Source organism: Chelonoidis abingdonii, chromosome 9 (assembly GCF_003597395.2).
Source record: "Chelonoidis abingdonii isolate Lonesome George chromosome 9, CheloAbing_2.0, whole genome shotgun sequence".
Taxonomy (NCBI): Eukaryota; Metazoa; Chordata; order Testudines; family Testudinidae; genus Chelonoidis; species Chelonoidis abingdonii.
Window position 1 is genome coordinate 29787689 of NC_133777.1, and position 25322 is coordinate 29813010.

At 44.1% G+C, this 25322-nt stretch overlaps 3 protein-coding genes across 4 annotated transcripts in view; 1 reads left to right on the top strand and 2 right to left on the bottom strand.

Moving 5' to 3' along the window:
• ALG1 (ALG1 chitobiosyldiphosphodolichol beta-mannosyltransferase) overlaps positions 1-1913 on the bottom strand; it is a 34047-nt gene extending 32134 nt beyond the window's left edge. Inside the window, 2 exon segments of the mRNA XM_032770702.2 lie at positions 577-654; positions 1589-1913. Of these exon segments, the coding sequence (XP_032626593.2) occupies positions 577-654; positions 1589-1913 (403 nt within the window).
• The window catches only part of SEC14L5 (SEC14 like lipid binding 5), a 982653-nt gene that overhangs the window by 870708 nt on the left and 86623 nt on the right, over positions 1-25322 (bottom strand). The gene's annotated exons all lie outside the window — the stretch shown is intronic.
• C9H16orf89 (chromosome 9 C16orf89 homolog) lies at positions 987-21009 on the top strand. The gene is made up of 8 exons (XM_075069289.1): positions 987-1286; positions 9185-9334; positions 10120-10270; positions 10493-10610; positions 12631-12766; positions 16069-16173; positions 17074-17157; positions 20512-21009. The coding sequence occupies exons 1-8, from the start codon at positions 1208-1210 to the stop codon at positions 20577-20579; spliced, it is 891 nt and encodes a 296-aa protein (XP_074925390.1). The 5' UTR covers positions 987-1207; the 3' UTR covers positions 20580-21009.

The window sequence follows — 25322 nt, forward strand, 5'->3', positions numbered from 1 at the left end:
AGAAATCTTTGTCAAAATTTCACACAGCACACCCTAAATATGAAATTCATTTAGAAACAATATATAGAAGGAACTTTTTTTTTTTAAGTGATGGCATCCTTTAAAAATTAACATTACTTCATGGCCTTTGTTTTAGAAAAAAGAGAAATTCATAGTGCATATAAGTAGATACACACAGCATAAACATGTAATTCCAATCACTTGCTCAGAAGTAGACCAATTTACTTTAAAGGCACTGTCCAAGTTTTCATGTGAGTGCTCAGATTGTTAAACACGATAACAGTGTCTGTAGCTTCCATGTCAGATGAACTAATATGCTAATTTTGAGCCAGATTCAGATCTCTGGTACAAAGAATGCCAACACATTTTAAAAAAAAGAACTCTTGTATGAAATGCAAATTTTCCCTCCCTCTTTAAAAGAAGCAATGATACCCACTGTACTCTGGAAGTTAAACTCAGACCCTAAGAATTAGTTCTCCAACTGAACAATAATGATAAGTATCTTCAGAACAGAAACGGAATATGAAATATTCATACAAGTGTACAACTAAAAATCACCTAACTCACTGAACTTACCTTGCAATACTTTAAGTTCTGAAAGAGATACAATGTGTATCTTTTCATTGCACAAAATGTCACTATGTGGCTTTGTGCCTGGAAGAAAAAGAAACTGTTCTACAGCCAGATGTTTATTGAACACACATACAAGACTGTTACTATAACTGGACATATTATTAAACTTGTAAAGTAAAGGTGAAATTTAGGGAGAAAACCATCATTTTAATATGAAACATCCCTAAAGTTATTGATCCAGTTCAAAGTAGAGAACATCTAGAATACTAAGATAAGCATATACAGCTGGTGGCACTTTGATTTGAGTAAAGGAAGCTGTGATCAGCACTCATGCTGGGACCAATAATCACCCCACCCAGGGAACACCTGGACGCTTAGGTCACAGCGACGCAGCACGCTGAGAGATGCCCCGTGAGCATCTAAAAAGTGCTTAGGTTTGGAGTATAAGGCTGGCAACTGCCACCCTGGTAGGCTGCCCCCAGGTTGGGGCAAGGGCATGAATCTTAGTATGGAGCAAGGCTAATTGGGGACAGGTGGCTGCTGTTAGGTGGCTCGATATTAAACATGCAGCCATCTACCCTGGCCCCCACTGAACCCATCTTAGAGGTGGGCTCCAAACCCCAGGCATGGTTCAATGTGGCTCCTGGGACTGAAGGTGTCCCTGGGTCATTCACTGAGGAAACCCAGAAGAATGACACCACAGCCATGCCTGGGTGAGTGGCAGGGCCAGGAGAGGTGTGTGTGTGGAGCGGATCGGGTCTCACGCAGTGATGAACCCCCACAGGGTGACGCCATGCCTGGAGTAGGGGGAACAAGCTGGGGCAGGGGGGGACCACCGAGGAAGCCCAGAAGGGTGACGCCGTGCCCGGGCGCAGGACAAGACCTGGTCCGAAGGGGGCGGGGGGGCAGGCCCAGACCGGTACAGGAAGCCCGGCAGGGTGACGCAGGGCCGGGGCCGGGGCCGAGTCCGGGTCCCCACAGGGAGAGGGAGCTAGGCCGGACCGGTCTCACTCACTGAGGAAGCCCAGCAGGGTGACGCTGTGTCCGTGCCGGGCCAGAGCCAGCGCGTGGTACTGCATGCGAGGGCTGCGGCCCAGGTCGCCCAGCACCGCCACGCACACCCGCCCTCGGACCAGCTCCGGCCCGGCCGGCCGCCCCCGCAACCACAGCAGCGCCGCGCACAGCGCCAGCCCCGCCGCCACCAGCGGCAGCAGCATCACGGGGGCCGCCATGTTGTGACGCTGACGTGTGTAGGGGGAGGGGAGGCGGCACGGAGAGGAAGGCCTCTGACCGCGCGCAGGGTACTTAGAGCCTACTCACAAGGGCCGCCATCTTGGCATCAGAGCGAGGCTGGCTTCTCGGACCCGGCCCGGAGCCCGAGCCCGATCCCAGGGGGCGGAGACGCCAGGGGGAGGTGCAGCCGCCTGTAGTGCACGCAGCGGGGCACGCAGGAGGAGCTAGTTGTGAGGGGGATCCAGGCAGCCTGGAGTAGCGCCGGGCTCGGATTGCGGGGAGCCCCTTGGGGCAGGACCTGGGCTTCCCCGCCCTGGGACTGCGGGATAATCGGCATAATAGTAACGATGCAACAAAGCTGTTCACTTGTCTGCTTTCCTCAGTGTCATGTACACGTAGCCAGAACCAGCGGAGCTCATTGTAACTGGAGCACTGGGGGGGGAGGTATATAATTGCTCCATTAAAATAGCCCCTTTTCTCCTTAAAATCAAGCAAAATATATAAAACCAAGAGAGAATTCTGAAAATTGATGTAAAGACGAGATATTTCCTTGGAGTGTCTTTTGATGTAAATGCGATAGACAGCAAGAATTTTATTAAAGAAAGGCCTTTTCATTACATGAATGTCAATATATTTAAAACTCTCAAGGAGCAGTAATAGGCTAAACATATCCAGTCCTTTTCAGAGCATTAATTTAAGTTATTTCAGATTTCAAAAGGTGTGAGACACTGAAAAATGAAATGGCAAAAGTATAGAATGTGCACGTTTAAAATGATGAGAGTGCACTGTGAACTGATGGACCAGGCCAAGAACAAAAAAGTCTTTCCCAAGTGTGATTTTCATCAAGAGTTATTGTCCACAGTTTACAGGGTTGCACTAATTCTGGAGAAGGTCAGTAGTAGAGCTAAGAAACAGATCAGAGGTCTGAAGGTTCTTAAGGAAGGGTGAAGCACTCAGATGTAAACAGTTTAGAGATATGGCTACAGGGGGATCATCTTGAATATGGATCTATTTCAGCTAAGCAGATGGAGAAACATTCATAGCAATTGATACAAACAGGATGGAAAATAATGTTCAGTGTCTGTAGGGTGTTCTATCCTATTGGGTAACCCAGTATTTGTTCTAAGAGACTGGCTGGTTCCATATCTCTAGAATTCAAGGAGAAAATTGGATATGTAGTTGGACATCAGTCGGTAAGAGTGATTAGAAGCGCAAACAGGAGGAGTCTTATGTGCACAGGGCTGAAACTAACCACCCTATGTGGAGCTCGATCCGGCAAAGTGCCAAGTACTGTACCATTAGCTCCAATTGATGCCCTGTTTGGAAAATTAAGAGTCTGTGGTACCAAAGCCTGAAAATATATGAATTAACCTAAGTTAGTATTAACAAATCTGAAGTTTATCTTATGTATGCAGCATGTACACATTTTAATATTTGCAGGGTTAAGTTTACAGAGTGGGTTCCAGAGCAGAAAAAGATCTGTTGTGTGCAGGAAAGTGAGCTTTCATATTTAATTTCACCTGCATCAAATTATGTGTACAACACTATGTCCTAATGGCAAGAATCACTGCTTCTAGGAATAGAATGTTCTCTCTTAAATTATAGTTTAAGCTAATGTATTTAGGAACCATGCCAGAGGAGTGGAGCTACAAGTCTTGCAGAAGTCTTCTCCAAGCAAACTAGCAAAGCAGAAATGTCGTTCCCTGTGTTTTTGCTGCTGATCTTTCTCTTTAAGTCTGATCTGTCAAAAAGTGAGGCTGATATGAGGAGTATTATCATTTCTGCTCTAGAGAAAGCAACTTTCTTCCTGGCAAATAAATACAGGGACATCAATCTAGATGCAGTGTTTGGATTTCATGTTTTGCAAGGTACTGTAACTCAATTGCTTTTGTAAATCTCATACTACACTGATATGAAACTCTCTCCTTTAAAATTACTGTTTTTATTAACAAGCCTTGGTTCCTGATAGTACAGTTAAAGGGCTCTCAAATTTATACATTTACACTCATTTAAATTATTCTGGAATGATTAATTTCTCATATTAAAGAAAGCAGCAATGCTCCAGCTGCCCTTTGTATTGAGCAGATATCCTTAGGGAATCACAAATTATTGTCATTTTTAAAAGGTGTCACAGGTAGTTTTTGTCATGTTTGGGGGAAAATAGGGTAAAATGTGCAGAAGAAAGAATATTTCATCCACTTGATGATACTGGATATTATACTTCTCTGGCAGGACCCATAGGGATGAGGCAAAGGTAGATGAACATAACCTGTATGCTTCCAAGATTCTAGGGCTAGGGCAAGTTGAAGCAGCCATTATTACTGCTCTATATTGTACCCAGCTGCAATGCCTCCCCACGACCATGCTGGTGGTTGGGAATCAGAGCTCAGCAGTGTTCTGGCCATGATCCTTTCCCCAAATACCCACTTGCCCAGGGGTTAGGGAGGACAGAGGCTAGGAGAAGAAGTTTTAGAGCTATCTATGCTGATTTTATGCCATACCACAGGCTGTCAGTAGGTTGGAGGGATTTTCAGATAGGTGGCTAATCTGGTTGACTAATCTGACTACATGTCTGCTGTATGCCTGTGGATGTGTGCCAAGTGTCTTCTGCAGGGGGCTAGGATCTGATGATTAATGGCAGAACCACTGGTTGATCACATTAGTGGAAGAGTACTATGGTGTCTCATTAGTGGTCCATAAGGGGGTCCCAAACTGTAAAACTACCCCAGCTCGAAGTCTACAGTGGGAATCTAATGAAAATTAGAGATGATTCCAAACCAAAACAGGAGCTAAACAAGCAAACAAAACTTTGGGAAACTTTGCAAAAGGATCCCAAATCCAGAGCCATCTCTCAAATGGATCATACCAAAATCCCAGGTCCAGACAAACCTGAATTATGGAGAAATTCAGAACCAGATTCACACCTTGCAGCTCAGGTTCAATACCTTTCTGCTAGTTTAATTCACACAACTCTTTTTTGTTGTTGTTGCTGTTGTTGGCTCTGATGAGGAGACCACGTTTCTGAGAATTTATTCCACTGCAGAAGATTCCACCTGTTTGATCTCACAAGAGCTGTGCAGCTGCAGAGGACAGTAAGCTTTGCTGTGAAACCTGCATAACAGTGGGGAGAGAGACAGGCGAGAACAGAGGGGAGTGGGAGAGTAAAAGGGGAAGGAAAGACAAGAAAAACAGATCAGTGGAGAAACAAAAAGAGAAAGGAAGCCAAATGGAGAGAGGGAAGAATCTAGGGGAAGGAGATGCAAAGAAGAGGGCAAAGGTGGGACCACAAGACCCAGGAGAGGGATACAGAGTAAGTAGGGTAAACAAAGTGAGAAGAGTGTGCAGGAAAAAAAGACACAATAGACAGGGAGGGAGGTTCTGTTCCAACTGTCATCAGGGAGGATCATAGAGGTGTGGAGAGGTGGGGGGCTTAAGGAGAAAAGCAAGTCACAAAGAATCATTGAAACAGTGAATAAAGAAAAAGAGAAAGATGATTTTATGTTTGTTTTTTGTAGGGATTGCAGTCAAACCCTAATTAAAAATGCATTTTGCCATCGTCACAGGTTAAGTTTGATCCTGCTGGGTTATTTATAGATGGATAGATGGGCTAATAGAATGAGCGTGTGTATTGGTAATAGACAGTTGGTAATGGCCCAGAGGGATTGGAATGTTGGCAGCACACCCTCATTCTGTTAGCTTATATATGTGTATTTAAGCTAGTGTTTACGTTTTTCAGCTGTTTGTATATGCATCAGTGGCATGGGAGAGCCCTTGAGCAATGCAGAGATTTTTTTTTTGACAACTAACAAACCCTCCTTTTTTTCCATGTCGAGTTTGTCTGGCTAATCCAGCCTCGCTAGTCAAGAAGCGGCCATTAACATATCTTTTACCTGCACAACGATTTCCATATTATAAATAGACTGAAACCAGATTGGTAAGGATCTGACTGGAAAAATCTAGATCTGCCCAAGCACAGCCTGGATAGCCTTCCTCCAAAAGGAAAGCCTTGAGATGGTGCAGTAAGTGACGAGGACATTAATGTCAAGTGATGGCTTCTTGAACAAATGCCTAGCCATCTCTTGTTTAAGGCTGGTTGGCATTATTATTATTTTTTATATTATTTGTATTATCGTAGCACCAAGAGCCCTAGTCATAAGAACATAAGAGTGGCCATACTGGGTCAGACCAAAGGTCCATCTAGCCCAGTATCCTGTCTACCGACAGTAGCCAATACCAGGTGCCCCAGAGAAATTAACAAAACACATAATTATCTGATGATCCATCCCCTGTCACCCATTCCCAGCTTCTGGCAAACCTTCCCTGCCTATCCTGGCTAATAGCCATTGATGGACCTATCCTCCATGAACTTATCTAGTTCTTTTTTTAACCCTGTTATAGTCTTGGCCCTCACAACATCCTCTGGCAAGAAGTTCCACAGGTTGACTGTGCATTGTGTGAAAAAATACTTCCTTTTGTTTGTTTTAACCCTGCTGCCTATTAATTTCATTTGGTGACTCCTAGTTCTTGTATTATGAGAATGGGTAAATAACACTTTCTTATTTACTTTCTTCATACCAATCATAATTTTATAGACCTCTATCAAATCCCCTCTTAGTCATCTCTTTTCCAAGCTGAAAAGTCACAGTCTAATTAATCACTCCTCATACAGAAGCTGTTCCATACCCCTAATCATTTTTGTTGCCATTTTCTGAATCTTTTCCAGTTCCAATATATCTTTTTTGAGATGGGGCAACCACATCTGCACATGGATTTACATAGAGGCAATATGATATTTTCTGTCTTATTATCTATCTCTTTCTTAATAATTCCCAACATTCTGTTAGCTTTTTTTTTTTTTGACTGTCGCTGTACATTGAGTGGATGTTTTCAGAGAACTATCCACAATGACTCCAAGATTTCTTTCTTGAGTGGCAACAGCTAATTTAGACCCCATCATTTTATATGTATCATTGGGATTATGTTTTCCAATGTGCATTATTTTGCATTTATCAACATTGAATTTCATCTGCCATTTTGTTACCCAGTCACTCAAGTTTGTAGCTCTTCACAGTCTGCCTGGGACTTAACTATCTTGAGTAGTTTTGTATCATCTGCAAATTTTGCCACCTCACTGTTTACCCCTTTTTCTACATCATTTATTAACATATTGAATAGGACTGAGCCCAGTACAGTCCCCTGGGGGACACCACTATTTACCCCATCCATTCTGAAAACTGACCATTTATTTCTACTCTTTGTTTCTTATCTTTTAACTAGTTACCAGTCCATGAGAGGACCTTCCCTCTTATCCCATGGCAGCTTACTTTGCTTAAAAGCCTTTGGTGACAATAGGGAAGGAACTTGTTAAAGGCTTTCTGAAAATCTAAGTACACTACTGTAACCACTGGATCCCTCTTGTCCACATGCTTGTTGACCCCCTCAAAGAATTCTAGTAGATTGGTGAGGCATGATTTCCCTTTACAAAAACCATGTTGACTCTTCCCCAACAAATTATGTTCATCTATGTGTCTGACCATTTTGTTCTTTACTATAGTTTCAATCAATTTGCCCAGTACTGAGGTCAGGCTTACCAGCCTGTAATTGCCAGGATCACCTTTGTAGCCCTGTTAAAAAAATTGGCAACATGAACCATAATCCTGTTGTGCTAGGTGCTGTACAAACACAGAACCAAAAAGATGGGCTGTGCCCCGAAAGGGGCTTACAATCCAAGTATAAAACAAAAGACAACAGATGGATACAGTCAGACAAGGGAGTACAAGTGAATTATGAGACAATATGGATCAGCATGATAGGCAGTGGGCTGTGCACACCAGAAGCCTAACCCTTGTCAAGGCTTTTGTAGGTAGCACAGAAAACAGAGAGTTTGGAGGCATCTTATTTTCCCAGTAGTGCTAACCCCAATTGTTCAAAAAATGTCAATCAAATCCTTAAAAAAAATCACAAGATTTGGCTTTAAAATCATGAGATTTTATGTGATCTATATTATTTCCTTTTCCCCCTGCCTTCTGCTCTGTGGGCCTCATGTAATATCATGACTCCAGGAGATAGGGCTTTAAAAATAAAAAAACCCAAGAGCTGGCAACACTGCCTTCGCCATATGAGACAATTTTTCCTGTCAGTCATGGACCTAAAACCTTTCTGGTGGCTGTCACTGGGTCTGGGAAGTCCAGATTCTTCTCACAGGCCATCACTCATCCAGAAGCTGTGCATAGAACATTCTGCCCAGGAACATGGTATTGCAATGGGCTACCTTTCTGCTATTAACTGGCTTGCAGGTGGGTGCTGATTGAGACACACGGGGGGACTGGGACTGAAACCAATTGTTCTTTTGGTGGATGGCACTGCCTGTCACCAACTCCTGGGGAATTAGCTGCTGTGTTATGAGGACGCTCTTAAAGTTGCATTTAGACAATGGGGCCTTAACGCAATTCCTTCAGATACTCCCAATGTTACCATGTCTTTTCTGACCCTTGACACTGCTCCAACCAAAGGAACAAGTGTGCATCTAGGCTGCCCTATCTATGAATCCTTGAATGCGTTACAGAGTATTAACAGTTTGTCTTTCTCTCTCTGTCTAAGCATTTAGAGTGTTGCCTCTACTTTCAAACACCCAGTGTCCTGTTTTGACTTCAATAGAATCCCTCCTCCGTATGGTAGGGGATGTTTGGGGCTTTTCAGATAAGCTTTCCAGTGGAGTAGAAACCAGTGATATGGACTCTCAATATATTCTAAGTGTAACTTGGTTTATTTACCCATCTATAACAGTCCTGGAACAGAGGTGGTCAAACATCATGCAGGGTAATCCCCCCTTCCAGGAATCTAAACCCAACCCCAATGCTTGGTTCCCAAGGAGCAACAGTTGACTCTAAATAGAGCCCAACTTGGAAAGCAAATTCTCCCACAACTCCTTCTCCAAGGACAACTGCCTCTGCACAGAATCATGCATCATCAAAAATGAACACAGCTTGTCCTCCCAGGACTGAACATTTGCTTACACACACGCACACAAAAACCCACTTGCAAGACTATGTATAACAGTGACACCTGCTGAGACCTGCCAAATCATATCATGCTTTTCACTACAGAATCTAAGTGCCCTGCAGAGATCATCACAACCATTTTATATGGCTTTAGTTTTCTCCCTTCTCCTCCTAAGGTAGCAGGAATAGGTTTGTGGATCCAACTGATTATTCACCTGAGGGGAACAGTACAGTTACAGTGTGATAATACTCTATGGTGAAGAGCCCACTAACCAAGTGGAGACGTTGTTAAAAGTTCAATCAGGTTATTGTTGTACATACAAAAGCACTTGAAGGCTATGATCATACACAAAACCTCATTTTCTTTCTTTCTGCAGCTCATTTGAAAGGAGCCCTGGAGAAATGGGCCTCAAAACATGAATTACTATCTCAGCAGGCCCGAGTTGAAAGGCTGGTGAAGAAGTTATCTTTTCTGACTGAAAAAGCAACTCATTCTCTTGGGCAGAGTGACCCAGAGTATTTCAAAGGTAAAACTAAGTGGTACCAATTCCAGTCAGGTGGTGCAAAAGGGCATTTATTATTTAGGCTGGAGGTGTTTATATTGAAATGTTCTCCTCGTCTGTTTTGCCTTATGAAGCAGGTGCTATCGCTTCTGAATAGGAACAAAGAATAGTCAGAGCAGAGGCATCTGCTGTGCATCATATTCCTGTAGACACTTAGGAAAGGAGGGTGTTTAGTGGTTAGAAAGGGAACTGAGTCTGAACTTGTGGGTGCTATTCCTCGCTCCGCTAATGGTTTACTTTATGGCCTTGGGAAATTTACTAAGGGTTCTGATACAGCTTTCTTTGAAGTTGCTTATACTAAATCCACTGCTTTTACCATGTCTTCCCTAGCTATGTCATCTCTGAGCTGTCAGGTGCATTTTAACTATTGTTAAAAAACAAAAGTGATGTTTTTCTGCAATTGATTTATTGCATCCCCAGATATAACGGTTCAAACTCCTTCCAAATAGATTCCTATCATTGTATATTGCCATCGCTGACTTTAAGGACTAACCTTGATCCTATTGCTTTGGACTTAAAGAGAATGCATGATTCTGTGGTATAGTATATCACAGTAACTGGCTCATCAGAAGCACAAATCTTTAAATGGAGGCATATGGGATGTATCTGAGTGCCATTGCAATAGGGAGAACCCTCCACAATATGTTCTACCATTGTTAATACAAGGCAGAAAGGTTGAATAACAAGGAATGTGTCACCCTTGCTACCATTTAATTTCATATGGGTTTCCTTCTTTGATTTGCTTTCAGAATTTGAGCCAGTTTTAGGACCAAATTTTTGGATGCTTCCTCATTTGTGGAACCAAACGGACTCCTCACTTGCCTACTCCATGTTTGACAGCAGCGGTTGTTTTACAGAGGAAATGAGTGATAAATGCTTTACATATTTGCTAGGAACTTGGTAGGTTTTATTCCTCATCAAGAGGTATTCTTTGACCACTTCTGTTCTCTGGAGCACTTCTTCCCTCCTCTTTAACCTGCATTTGCATTCATAAAATGATGAACAGGAGTTCCATTCGTCTGCACATGCATTGAGAGGAGAGTACACCTTTACATTTAGTTACTGGAGTCTTGTCTTCAGACACTTGAGCTATTCATTACCGTTCTCTTGCTTGTTCAACAGGAAAGATAATGGCAAGCCCTGTGTTGTCACCAAGGCCTGTAGGAACATCATGACAAAGTTTGGATGCTCAGGTTACCCCCTATCACATCAGCTTTTCTACTTCATGTTTGCAGCTATGGTAAGTGCCAAGTTTTGTTACATGAGGATTAGCAGCTATCACAGGAAAAATATACATGATACAACATGGGGACGTGGCTGGGTGGACTTTCTGAGTGTTTGTTGATTGCAGTTCTAACAGAGCTGGAAAGGGGAAGTTAGAAGGCTAACCTAGATATGCAGGAGGGCAGGGAAGGTTGGGAGCAATGACTCCAGAGAGAAATATGGAAAGAAGGAAGGAAGGAAGGAAATTGACATACAAAATATAGTTAGGTGGGACAAACAAGATGTGTGGAGGCAACAGGACAAACTTGTTCAGGAGATACCATCATATTTTAAATTGGCTGCTTAAATTGGTACTTTGGATTTCAGCTGCAGACAGAGAATTAAACATCTGTTTCTTTAGGAAAGAAGCTATGAAGGACTTTAGAAACAGCTAAGAGGGAAAGGAGGAAGATCCAGTAGGGAAAGACTATAGGGTAGTACATTTGTTTAGTTCTGGGGTGAATACAGCCATTATTATTTTTATTTCAATGTAAGTGAAACGGGAGTATCTGGATGTAGGCAAGAGAGGTGAGGACCTTGAGTGGGACTTGTCTGGCAGAGGACAGGTGTGTGGCAGGGGAGGTGACAGACTCATAGCAGAGTTAGACCTGGATGATGAGGGAACCCTGGTTCAGTTACTCATTTGTGTATGTCTGGAGACAAACAGGAACCACACGTTACCTAGTTCAGCCACTGCTGTGTTTTGTCTGTGAGGCAGCTGATCATTTTAGATTATGTACAGCAAGAAGATGCTTAAAATGTGGCACAGAGGGATGGGATTCCACCAAATGTGTAGAAGATTATGTTTGTAACCTAGGCACAGAAATTGGCCATAGTGCCTCGTTAAGAATACCAGATGACCACAGTCCAAGCAGATGGTTCCCTGCTAAATGGGACTGTCAGACTAAATTATCTCAATTTTAAAATCCAAAACCAGCCCTAAAGCATGGCCCACTGGATTTCAGGGGGAAAGGCAATGGGGTTAGTGATAAAAATATAATGAGAGAGAGAGAGATGAGCAGCGGGAAAAATTAGAAGGAAGAGAGGTGGGAAAAAACTTAATTCCCAGCAGCAAGAATGAAGAGGCCTTTTCTCCAGTGAAGTAAACTCATTCTCCCTGCATACTGCACCACAGGGTGGATCTTAAGGAAACAGAAGTTTAAATTAACTAACCAATCAAGAGATGGTCAAATTACTTGGTCTGAGCATTGCAGGGAAAGGAGTGAAGTTGGGGTGGGTCTAGAGTTACAAATAAACCAGACCACAGTGAGGGGGCTCTCCTTTCACACACAGTTGCCCTGAATTCTGGAGGTCTGCATAAGACACCAAGGAAAGCACCTGTATGTTTTAATCAGATGTTTCCCCCCAACCTCACAGCTCGGCCTTCCACCTATGTTATTAGGCAATTTCACTCCCTAGTGTCTACCTCAAGAATCTTGGCTCAGTGCTAGGAAGCTCCATGGTGGGAATCTTTTTCTCAGGCTGGGCAGAGCAGCCATCGTGATGGCCAGGGCAGCCCCCACTGCCATTACTACTATCGTTCATTCAACACTTCAGTTTTCAAGACTTCATTGTTTGGTATTTTTACCTATACAGTATTTAAACAACTGTAGCTAGGCACTGGGCAACCACTGTGAGTAACAGCCAGGAGAACAAGCTGGTATCATCTCACCTGTCAGTATTATATGCCAATGGATTGATGCTCACTCTGTGCTTCCAATGGCTACACCATTTCAGGTTACAGAAAAGTGTGCCCCCACTGTCCCCTTTGGATTAGTAAAGATGCCCAGATTAAATAAATTGAGAGACCACAGTCCAAGCAGATGACTCCCTGATGAATGGGATGCTCAGATTAACTTATCTCATAGAGTTTAAGTCCAAAATCATATCTGTAGCTGCCAATCACAACTATCAGATCTCACCATCCCTACTCCACTGTGAAAGTTAAAAAAAAAAAAAAAAAGCAATATGATACCCTGGTTTTYTTCTATATCTAGAAAGGCTGTTCGGATCATCTGTTCCTGAGGGCCCAATATTACAAGAATATTTTCTGTGCTAGCATGATGAAAATAAATCTGGTGATCGAAAGCAATGGGTTCAAGTTTTCCTCTCGAGACCTCTTCATGGAAAATAGTATGTAACCTATTCCCAATGAAGCAATAGCAGAGCATATTGTGACTTGTGATAATAAAATCAAGCTATTTATCCAAGCAGTGATGAAACATTAGCATATTAGTTATGCTAAAGAAGTTAACCATACTGCATGTAAAGCTTCATTAAGGGTTATTTAACTAGTATCTTACATTCTGCATCTCTTCACTAACTGTAGCTGGATGACGTGTACACTAGAATAAGCTCATGTTCTTCTGTTATATACAGCGACTATAAATTGAAGGCCAATATTTTCAACTCTGGGATCTATGCATCTAAAGCTATAGTATTAAATAAATTGTCAGATGGAAGCCAATGGGAGCTGTTGTCTGACAATGAATCTAGTGAGACAAGGTGGGTGAGAGTATATCTTTATATTGGATTCAACATCTGTTAACGAGAGAGACAAGCTCTTGCTTCAAGCTTTTGTAAGCTGGAATGTGGTCTCTCTCACCAACAGAAATTGGGTCCAATAAAGATACTACTCAGCCACCTTGCCTTCTTCTAATATCCTGGGACCTGACACGGCCTACAGCAAACGTTGCATTACAATGACTGTAGTTGTGCATTTTGCACTACTACAAATTAGGACACTTGCTGGTGAGTTCCGACCCAAAACAACAAAGGAAGGTTGGTTTGGCTTATAAGTTTCTTTTGATCCAATGAGGAAAGAACTGCGGAGACCAGACAAACTGTGTAAACTTAAACCATTAAGTGATCTTTATGTGATGCGGATTAAGAACAAATGGGGTGGGGAGAGCACTTTTACCAACTACAGAAACAAACCATTACATGCAGGAATACACAAGTGAATATTCATACGCCAATAACAGCACTATGAATATGAGAAACTGTACACATCCTGGATAAAACTATTTACTCGATTAACACCAAATCAATTCTTTTACAAGCAAACAAATCACACCACATTAAATGAATTATGCGCGCACTTAACCAAACATTCTTTATTACAGACATTTAAATTGAACTTAATAGCATATCTTTCAATAACTCAATCTGGGGACCATATACATAGAGCGTTATGACAGGACTGGACACACAGAATTTTTGTCACAGACAGCAGTAATGTGGTGGTACACCAAATAAGGGAAAAGACAAGCGGAAAAGTTAGGCATAAGAAGACAGTTAGCACAAACAGTTAGCACACAAGTACATATTCCAGAATGCAGCTGACCAGCAGAGGCAGACACCAGACGGCATATCAGATGCCGGGGAAATCAAATAGGAATCCGTAGCAAAAATCCTTAGAAAAATACTGTTGCTAAATCATAAAATCCATGGGTAGACCCAGAAATAATAATCAATGGGCAGAACCAAGAAATAAAATTAAAAGTTAGCATGGGGCAGCAAGTCCTTAAGAACTGAATAAACACACGTCCCGAGCCGGCTATTAACCTGGGGAGCCCCAATGAAGGGTTGATCAGGATCCTTCAGTCAGGTTAACGAAACATCCCAACAGGACCCTGGCTATGAGGCATAGTTTTTAGTTCCAGGGACATGAACAACATTGCGGCACAATTTGATTGGTCCCTAGCTCCCCCACCCTCCAGGTTCCGAGCTGTTGCCCCCTACGTGGGCAGATTTTGCAGACGGCACACAAGAAGCTGCTAGAAGCTGCACACAGCACACTAGCTTAGGTTTGCACACAACCCCAGTCCGACCTTGTGAACTGTCTTACCATTGGTCAGACTGGGCCCCTTTGCACAAGGCACTTAGGTGGTATGCACACGGCACTAACCTGACCCCTGGGTTGCTGGGCAGAAGAGCAGGAGACTGCACACGGCCCTAGCCTAACCTTTAGGTGACCAGGCAAAAAAGAGCGGGAATCTGCACACGGCCCTCAAGGTAACACACAGTGCAAGTGTGACCTTTGGATGACCTACAATTGGCCATACAGACGCCATCTTAAGGCCCTGCAGGCCGCCATCTTAGGCCAAAGGCCGTTGGGCTCCGACACTGAGATGCCTCTCCATGGTTTTACAAGCCTGTCTTTAGACATCTGTAGCAGGGCCTCATTGGCTTCTGCCTCTGCTAAATCCACAAAATCACTCTGAGATTAGTATCCACTGGTGCAGTTTATTCACAGGCTTGTTCCCATCACTGTTTCACCATTTACAGTTGGCCCTTCATCATCTGCAAGCAGGAGGAAGAGGGAAAACTACTTCCACTCCCTGCATTTTCCCTTTCTTTCCTCCCCCCCTTGGCTGCCTCCCCTGAGGCTTTTACATAGCCCCAGGCTAATTAGGCAGCATCTGTCTCTGCTTCCCCAATAAGGGCCAAGTTATCTCTAGCCAGCTCTAATTTATTCTCCTAACTGGGAGCTGGTGTGACAGACAGGGCCGGCTCTAGGCACCAGCCAACCAGGCACATGCTTGGGGCGGCACCTTGTAAGGGGCGGCCAATCTTGGGGTGATGGGGCAGCATTGTGGGGTTGTTTGTTTGTTTGTTTGTTTTGTTTTGGCAGGGCGGCGCTCAGGTGTTTTTTGTTTTTGTTTCAGCGGGGCGATGCTCGGGGTGGGGTTTTGTTGTTTGTTTCAGCAGGGTGGCGCTTGGGTTTTTTTTTATGTTTCAGCGGGGCGGCGCTTGCGGGGGGGTTTTGTTTCGGCAGGGCGGCGCTCGGGAGGGTTGTTTCGGCGGGGCGGCGCTCGGGAGGGTTGTTTCGGCGGGGCGGCGCTCGGGAGGGTTGTTTGTTTTTTTGGTTTGGCAGGGCGGAGCAGTGCTCAGGGGTTTTTTTTGGTTTGGTGGGACAGCGCTTGGGGGGGTTGTTACAGCGGGGCAGTGCTTTTTTAAATTTTTTTTGCGCTTGGGGCAGCAAAAAAGTTAGAGCCAGCCCTGGTGACAAAGGGCTGAATCAGCAGCCCTTTGCGCAGTATCCTGTCACAACATCCATCTTTGAAAGTTTGGGGCACAGGTTTTTGGTTGTAATGGTAGGAGACATACTGCTTGGGACTTTTAAAACTAAAGGGTAAAAGACAGTAGAAAACATGCTGTCAGGAACAATTTTGCATTAGGCAGGAGTTGAACTATTTAATCTAATAGTTTACACAATCCCTCTCCTGCTTCACTCTCTTATTTGTATGGGTGGCCTCCTGGAGGAAGAGGAACTTACAAGTTGTCAGACTGCCACCTTTCTAATAGGACTGGCTGGCAGAATTATGGATCCTATTAGCCAAGGATTTTTGAGTGTCTTTCCTTCTGGAGGCTGAGCTTGTAAAGATGCTGTAGTGTTCGATTGCTGAATTGTGGGTTTATGTCCCCCTCAGTTATGTTATGTGGTATGTCTGGATTCTCTGACTTCTACAAACCCAGCTGGCTGGAGAACATTCTCACATGGCAGAAGCCTGAGGAGGGATGCTTTGGGAAGCCCAGTGAGTGAATCTCTTGACTTAGTCCATTGAAATCAGAAGTTGTAGTGGTCTTGATCCAAGAGTGTGAGGCATGCAGTGCAAATCAAAGTGCTGCTTCATAGCATTGCTCTCTGCCCCCAAACTTTTTTTATATCTGAAATGTGTTCTATATTTCTCCAGTGGAATAAGAACAATCTTTATCCCTCTCCATGTTCAAAGCCTCTTACAAACACTGAGCCATATTCAGCTCAAGAACTTTGTTGGATCGTATAGATTCTTTTGACATTAACATGTTCCTGATGCATATCCTCACCTGACATCACATTCCTCTGTGACATTATAATCATCTGCTTAGCAACCAATTATGATGTCACCAACAAGAGAGCGATGATTTCAGAAGGGGAGTAAACAGCAGAGGCCTCACCTAAAACTAAGGGAAGGACTTCCATTGCCTCTATTGAACTTTGGATGAGATCACAGAATAAGGTGAAGGCATGGGAAATTAAGCTCTTTTTACTCATTCTAATGCCTAGAATAAATACAAAAAAAAATTTAATATGAAACATAAATACAGGAAATATAGGGCATTTCAGCAAGATAATCTCTCAACACCTTTAACCCGGACTTTTATTTGTATGTAAAGCATCATTACACACTTGAGGCCAATGCAAATAAATCTTACATTCAGCACAAGGCCTCAGCAGGTCTTTAAAAGGTATCCTTTTAAATGGACTCTTCTGCATTTGTTCCCCAGGACTTGTGTTCTCAAGACACTTCAAGAGCAGAAGGTGGGAAAAAGTGGCTTAAAAGCCATGTCAGAGAATATATAATTCAAGGAGAATGTATGTGTTTGATGCTAGAGAAGAACAATCTTGCTGTGTCCCTAGATCTTTCATGCAAAGGAATCTTTCTGTTTCTCAGGTGAGAATTCTGAACACCCCTGCAGGGTGAAAGAACAAGAGCAACTACTGAAAAGAGTTAAAAGAAGAGAGAAGGTGTTTGCAGGTAAAGCTAGTGAAAACATTCAGGTGTTGGGCTCCCCATAAGCTTCATTGTGATTGGAGCTGGACGTGTGCTGCAAGAACTGTTCACAGAAACAATTGGTGCAATTGCTTCTATGATATTTGCAGCCACCTTTGTTTGTTTCTCCCATGGGCATAAGCAACTTTGTTTCTCTCCCAAAAGAATGTTCACAAAAAGAGGAAGTGTCACAAGTAGTCATGTGAATAAGATATTCACTCCTGTGAATAAGATACACTGGGACATCTTGTAAACTCTTTATAGGACTGGAAGTCCTTTAAATTGCAGCAAGGGAGGTTTAGGTTGGACAGTAGGAAAAACTTCCTGTCAGAGTGGTTAAGCGCTGAAATAAATTGCCTAGGGAGGTTGTGGAATCTCCATCATTGGAGATTTTTAAGAGCAGGTTAGACAAATACCTGTCAGGGATGGTCTAGATAATATTTAGTCCTGCCATGAGTGCAGGGGGAACTGGACGTAGATGACCTCTCGAGGTCCCTTCCAGTCCATTATGAGTCAAGGCCTGGTCTACACTATGAGTTTGTATTTTGAATTAGCAGCATTAAAGCCGAATTAACCCTCGCACCCGGTCCACACACAAAGCCCTTTATTTTGATATAAAGGCTCTAATATTGATATATGTACTCTCCCGACCGACTGAGGGTAGCACTGAAATCGGTATTTATTTTGATTAGGGTTAGCTGTGCGCAATTCGTGGTATTGGCCTCCAAGAACCTTATCCCATTAGCTGCACTTGTTGTGACCACTCTGGGACAGCAATCTGAACTCAGATGCAGTGGCCAAGCTAGACAGGAAAAGCCCCGCCAAACTTTTGAATTTCATTTCCTGTTTGCCAGCGTAGGAGGGATATCGCACAGGTGACTATGCAGTCCAGAATCAAAAAGAGCTCCGGCATACTGTATGGGAGATACTGAATCTGATCTCTGTAATGGCGGAGATGAATTCTGTTCTATACAGAACTCCGTATCCAATAATGAAATCCAAAGCATTTGAAAAAAACTTCTCCAAGGCTATGATGACAGAGGGCCACAACAGTTGATCAACACGTGCTGAAAACTTAAGGAGCTGAGACAGCGTACCAGAAAGCAAAGAATGAAATCGGACGCTCACGGAGAGGGGCAACTGACGACTGTGCATCCATAGTTCCCGCACTCTCACAAAAACATTTGAATCTGGCTGAGCTCCCAAGCCTGAAGATACACAAACAAAAATATAGCATCCTTGGGTGGTTCAGGGTATATGTGTCGCCACCCCACCCCCGTGAAAGCAAAGAGGAAAAAATTTGCTCTCTCACCTTTTTTCGCTGTCACCGTTATTACTGAGATGCTGCTGGCAGATGGGGTGCTGACAGAGACAAGCACCATCCCCTTCCCTCCCCTCCCCTTGCCTTCAGCAAGCAGACGGTCAGTAGGGATGATATCGTCATCGTCGTTCCCATGGAGTGCTCCTGTCTGGCCTCGGTGAGGTCAACTGGAGGGCGCGACTGCGGCAAAAATGGGAATGACTCACAGTCATCTCTCTTCTTTGAGTATGTCTAATGGAGATTGCATCCTGCCGGATATCATAGCGCTGGAGCTGCCCTTCCCGTCTCGTCTTTGATCTCTGCTTGGCAGAGGCAAAAAGTCAGTGTTCCTTATTTCCTGTCTATTACTTCATCACACAAACGGGGAGATACTGCCACGGTTTTACCCAGGAAGTGTGGGAGGAGGAGGGAAGCAACATGGTAGGGTTATTGCAGGGGCCCCCTTAGAATGACATGCCGAGCTCATCATTTGGGGTGGTCTGGGGCTCATGACCCGGAGCAGCCGTTTGCCTCTTGGTTCTTTTAAGTAGGCTTGCGTGATAGTCTAGCACGGACTGATTCTCCCTTTAGACAAAACTTAAAGAAGAGATGACCCCTTGGGAGTCATTCCCATTTGTCATTGCGCCCCTAACCGACCGTCATGAGCTGGCCAGGAGCACCCATACGGCAGCAGACGGAATACAGTGGACTGGTAACATCATGCAACTGCAAAGGCAAGGGGGAGCTGCTGTGTAGTTGCGCAGTACCTGTCTGTTAGCACATAAGTATGACATACGGTGAGAGTGAAAAAAGGCTGAACGGGCTTCATGGTTGCCATGCTGTGACGTCTGCCCAGGCAATCCAGGGAAAAGGGCGCAAAATGATCGCCTGACGTTGCTTTCATGGAGGGAGGACTGACTGACGACATTTACCCAGAATCACCCGTGACACCATTTTTGCCCCATCATGCATTGGGATCTCAACCCAGAATTCCAATGAGCAGGGGAGACTGTGGGAACTATGGGATAGCTATGGGATAGCTACCCACAGTGCAACACTCCGGAAAGCGATGCTAGCCTCAGTACATGGATGCACACTGCCGAATTAATATGCTTAGTGTGGCCGCGTGCACTCGACTTTATACAATCTGTTTCCAAAAACCAGTTTCTTTAAAATTGCAATAATCCCATAGTTTAGACATACCCTATGACAATTAGGGAGCAGAAGTAGGTGAGTTAGGTGACAATCCCCACAGCGTGAGTCGTAAGTGACAAATAACTAGTACTCAAAGTGATATTCTATATCACCTCACTACACAAGCGTCAAGAAAAGTGTATTTGAAAGGCTTGATGAATATAACATCTGTAGATAAAAATATAGGTGGTAATGGAGTAAACACCATCCATTGTGTCTAAGTCAGCATTTTTAAGACAGTGAGAAGGCTAGTGAGAAGGATATTCAATGGCACTCAAACTGAACAATTTTTTAATTCTATGGGTAGGGTGTCTAACACCTGAGGACACCAGAAAGGATGCCTTTTATTTTCCTCATCTAGAAATTTCAATATTAATCCTCTTGGTTGCTAGCTTTTCCTGTAACTGATCATATCCTATTCAGAAATCCTGTCCATTTATCAAATGCATGTAGGCACATTGACTAAAGCCATTCACACAGAAATGAAGAGGATTTCACATTCTTAATAATACTTTGCAGTTTTATAAAGATTTCCCTCTGTGGATCTCAAAGCACTTTACACACATTAGTTTAGCCTCACAATATTCCTGTGAGGTAGGAATGTAGCACTATCCCCTTCTTACAGTTATGCATGCTAGACCATAGAGAGCCCCACTGACTTGCCCAAGGTCAAACACTAAGGCAGTGGCTGAGCTGGGAAAAGAATAGAGGAGTCCTGACTCCTAGTCCTGTTATTTTACCAGTAAGTCTCCTAGGTCTTTCAAATGCATAAGGAATGAAGAAAGGGAATACAAGTCATCCTGTTTAGGCACCATGTAAACCATGTTCAACATGTTTCTCCGCAGATGGATGTTCCTCTCATAACACAGCCGTGGCAGTCGGAGTACTGGGGGGATTCCTCTACTACTACTGAAAATGCCAGTATGTTACAGATGATCAACTTGGAACTTCCCATACACAAAGTTATGATTGGTTAGTCCTGAAGCAATACCTGCTCCAGTTTTAGCATGCAATAGGGGTAGTCTTTTCAATCAAAATTTCCACTTGCAACACATAGAGCAAACCCACTCTGGTAGCCAAGTTGTAATCACGCTGACACTGACTAGTGCTATTTTGGCAGCACAATGGAGATTTTATTGGCAGGTTTTCAAAACTATAATGTGCCAGTGGTTATTACAGTGACAAGAGTTCCTAATGTACTCTTCTTCCTGAGCTGCCATTACAACTGAACACACAAGGCACAATTCTTCTCGTAACTCTGCTGACTTTGAATGCATCATCTTCAACATCAGCGGGGTTTGATTAATTTGTTTATCCTAGGCAGCTCTCACCTTCTTATCTAAGGGCCCTGTAAGAGTCTGGTGCTGGGGCTCACCCTTCTCAGGCACGGCGGGGAGCCAGGGCGCTTCCCTACAGGCAGCAATCCATCCAGGGCCTAGTCCCCTCAGCAGGAGCTGAGCAAACAAATAGTCTCTAAACAAGGCAGAGTCCCGGCCCTTCAGCAGGGGCCGGGTAAACATGGAGTCTACAAGCCAGGGCAGTTCCAGCTCAGGCCTTTCAGCAGGGCTGAGCAACACTGTATATAAGCCCAGACCCTTGGGCAGGGCGGGGCAGTAAGCAGTTCAGGCTCAGGCAGGGGCTGACACAGGTAAGGGTCAGACCCTCAGGCAGGGGCTGAGCAGCGAGTTAAATAGTATAAAGGGCCTTTTCAGGCCAGGAGGCAGGGGGGAGTCTGCCACCCGTGGAAAGGTGGCAGAGGGAACGCAGGCCCTCCCACTCCACTGCGTTGCAGTCCAGGACTCTACCAACGGCAAAGATTCACTGCAGTCAGTGGGGATCCTGGCTGCAACACACTGACATCGGTTCAGGGTCCCCTGGAGCCAGACTGGGGTCGGCTACCCCCGGGCCACTTCCAATTTCCCCCCTCTAGGTACCTGTCTCTCGCTGGCGTCATCTGGTGGGTCCCAGACCATGGGCTCCTCTGGATACCAGGCGTAGGCAAGCTCAGGCAGCTCCTCAGGATATCGGGCATAGGCAAGCTCAGACAGCTCCTCTGGATACCGGGCACGGGGCAGGCTTGGCCAGTGCTCTTCAGGGTAGCGAGCACAGGGCAGGCTAGGCCTGGCAGGAGCTCAAGCACCAGCGTCTGTCCTCTCCAGCAGCCCACATCTAACTGAGCGCTGGGGCCGGGCCTTTATACTTCCTCTCCCGCCCCTGGACTTCTGGGGGGCGGGGACAGGCAGCCTTCTGGCCTGTCCTCCTCAGGCGCGGCGGGGAGCCGGGGTGCCTCCCTACAGGCCCCAATCCTGCACCCATAAAATTATGATGATGTTGGAATATCTTCATGGACCAAAGGAGATCATCATTCAGACCTATTTTGCAGACTGGTTTGACATGCTGCCTTTGCTCTGAATAAGATATGCCACACAATGCACAGAACAGATCATGTTTCTTAGAGAAGGACCTGGGTGAAGAAAACCACTGTGCAGACCCCAGTGCTGCACAATCTATAAGTTACTATTCTGTTACCCAATGGCCAAATCTTAAGATTCTTTTCTTTGCTATTTTACTATCATTGTAACTAAGGATGTTTGATATTGTGCTACCCTGGGAAGTAATTCCTGTATTGTCTGCCACTGAGTATATGGTAACAATGAAATTTCTGTTACCTTGACCAGCAGCTCACAAGTAACTATAGGAGTGGGCAACCTGGCTAAATGAGATAATAAAGTCCTAAATGTTTGCTCAAAACCGTTACCCAAATGGAACCTTATTGACTTTTTTCAGTTAGGGAAAAGTCAGATAAAGAAACAAATTTATTCTGGGCAATGCCCTGTTTCCCTCCCTAAGCACTTGCACACACAGACACACACAGGACCATGGTGAGGCCTCTTCTTTTGCAATCTGCTTTCATTCTCGCTCATAATATCCTACAGTTACTTTCTTATGTTATTTACACTGCTTAACAATAAGGTAAATTGCTTCGTGCATTTGTTTCCTTGTCTGGATTATAACTGTGTTGTCACGTGGGTGATTAAATGAGCGATTGGCTCCTCTGAGCTACCAGGCAGCAATTTAGCACCACTAGTTCTATACAACTGTACCTTCAGCAGTCTGTTAAATTACTAACATTTTACTGTACTTGCTTTGTGGAAGTAGCATTCTAGGTTAATAAACATGGATTTGATTTGCAGTGGCTGTTTGTTGGTTCTTTTTGCTTAGCACTTATATAGCACCGTACATTTCACATTCTCTGCCCTTCAGGACAGATTTAAATAGGCTGTGGCCTTCAATTATAGTTGAAGGTCTGGTAGTACTAATGAAAGGATGGGAAATGCACGGTGTGAGCGAATCAATTTTTATGTGCAGTGTTTCTTCGTCAGATAACTACCTGGATTTCCAGCAGGGTTTTCCAAAAGTAGCTGTTCCATGTCCATACATGACACCTCACCTTTTCTTCTACTCTACTCCAGCATGTTTGGAATGTGAGCAACTGAGGCACCAGGAAATGGTCCTTGGGACCTACTCTGTCAAGCATCTCCCCTGACTCAGTGAATTCCACCATTACCAACACGCTCTTAGTTCCATAGGCCTTTTTGATCTACTTAATTGACCGGCTTGGGTATGCCACCTGCTTTCTGGGGCAGTGCTGTGAGGCAGATTTCTGTCTGAAGTCAGTGGGAAGTAAACGCTCTTTTAGTTCCATTTCTAGAACAAACCCTTTTCTTTAATAGCTCCCTGCTGGAGATTAATCTTGGTTCTTCTATTAATGCCCCACGATGTTTGACAAATGAAGTTGATATAGTGGCCAAAGTTACTCAGAAGCTTCTTTCATTTATGGTAATCCAGGAGCGCATGACTTAGTCTCAGTGAACCTCACAATGTTCAGACTGGAGCATCCTCCAAAAGTTCTGGTGTTTCTCTGAACCCATCTAAATCTCTTTGGCCTGGAAGTCTGACTAGAACAGGGAGAACAGGTCTGCCAAGGAGAGAAGGATGTGTGATTTCCCATCTGGTCTGCCATTGAGACCAGTGTGTCAGAGTAGCATCTGACTGCCCAAGATTCTCAGTGTGACCCAAAGGAGGGCTTTTGTTAGCATCTCGAGCAAGGAGCCGCAGTTCTAAAATTGGTTTAGTGCAGAATCTTACATAGTCATACACAAGCTACAATCATGAGCTATCATAAGCTAATTTCCTGCATATCTCAAACCTCAAAAGTTCAGTGGTTGCTGGGCATGATACACTACTAATAAAACCAGTTTTATGCTACTGAGCCTCATGTCAGGTTCCATTTTGACTCATGACTTAGACTGACAATGCATCGTCCTTTGAGTATGGAAGAACATAATAGTTTGCTTTCTCCTCTTCTTTTGACATTAACCATGGCACTGGCAGAGAGAATACTGGGTTTAAGGAAGAAGTGGAACTGCTTTAGGAGACGAACATCTTTACTAGCAGTAGGGTGATGTGGATGTGTCAACAAAACCCACAGATGTGATTCAGGCTGAACAGCCAGTTCCTTCTGCTGCCCTAGTGTGTGATCAGACACTAAATGGGGGTAGGTCAAAAAGGTGATTCCACAAAAAGCTGGTTATGAAGTTTCATGTGTTTCAAGGCTAATTACAGCCTTCTGCTCGTGCATACAGCTTGCATGACACTGGTTGTACTACCTAAAGCACAAAATGCTGGTTCTCAGCCCACAGCCATTTGCTGACAGAATACAAAGATAAAAATAAAGTGACTACAGCTGTTGTATAGTCATGACTCTGGAAGCTAGGACTCTGAGAAGAAAGAAGAACCAGGATGTGAGAGAGGCCCAGGAACAGCTGTATGCAGACCCAGCAAGATGAACTACTAATCAAATCCCTCTGCTCCTATACCTCTCTTCCAGATTATTTTCTTTTCACCTGGGGAAGCCAAGCCCCTCCTCAAGTGCCTTCCACTAGCATCACTCATCTTCTCCTTGACCCATAGAGAAACTTCCCATGCAAATATGAAAGGGGCTACAAAGCAATGTCCTCATGCGGATTGCCTTGACAGCCTGGGGATAACCTGCCCATACTCATCCCAGCTGATCAACATGTGTTCAGACTTGTAATCAGTTGGTTTACCCAATCAGGTATATCTTATGAAGGGAAACCCTGACTTCCCTGAAGTTTTACACTCTGCCTGACAGTGGGTGTAAGAGGAATATGGGGAATAATTCATCAATTTGATTTCAGGACAGCACTAAACCGCATATTAAGGGGACAATTTTTTCCCCTTGAGTAATATTCTAAAATGATATGTAAGCAGAGTCTGAATAAGCTCTCCCCTGACATCTAGTGGTGAGCTGTGGAAAAAGACTACAGAAGCTGATCTCATTTGCATGGACACACCCACCCTGCCTAGGTGCTCAGCATGATGGGATTGCTTGTCCAAATTATCATTTGTGAGGGGGTTAGTTAAACGGAATTTAAAGGGTACAGTGACTCAAGTGAAATCCGTGTAAGCTGCATAGGCGCTTCTTAAAGACACCATAATAGGGGCCCAACTTCAATGTATACCCCAAATTAAGAAACACAGTAAAAGAACTAAAAAAGAGCCACTGTAGCTTAACAATCATGTAAAACAAGCAGTAAAAGATAAAAAGACTTCCTTTAAAAAGTGGAAGTCA

What these genes read in the sequence shown, in the direction of transcription:
- C9H16orf89 (XM_075069289.1), top strand. Translation starts at nt 1,208, where the DNA reads ATGTGGCTCCTGGGACTGAAGGTGTCCCTGGGTCATTCACTGAGGAAA. An exon ending in GACACCACAGCCATGCCTGG is followed by an intron (nt 1,287 to 9,184) that starts GTGAGTGGCAGG and finishes TTCTTTCTGCAG; the next exon opens with CTCATTTGAAAGGAGCCCTG. An exon ending in ACATATTTGCTAGGAACTTG is followed by an intron (nt 10,271 to 10,492) that starts GTAGGTTTTATT and finishes CTTGTTCAACAG; the next exon opens with GAAAGATAATGGCAAGCCCT.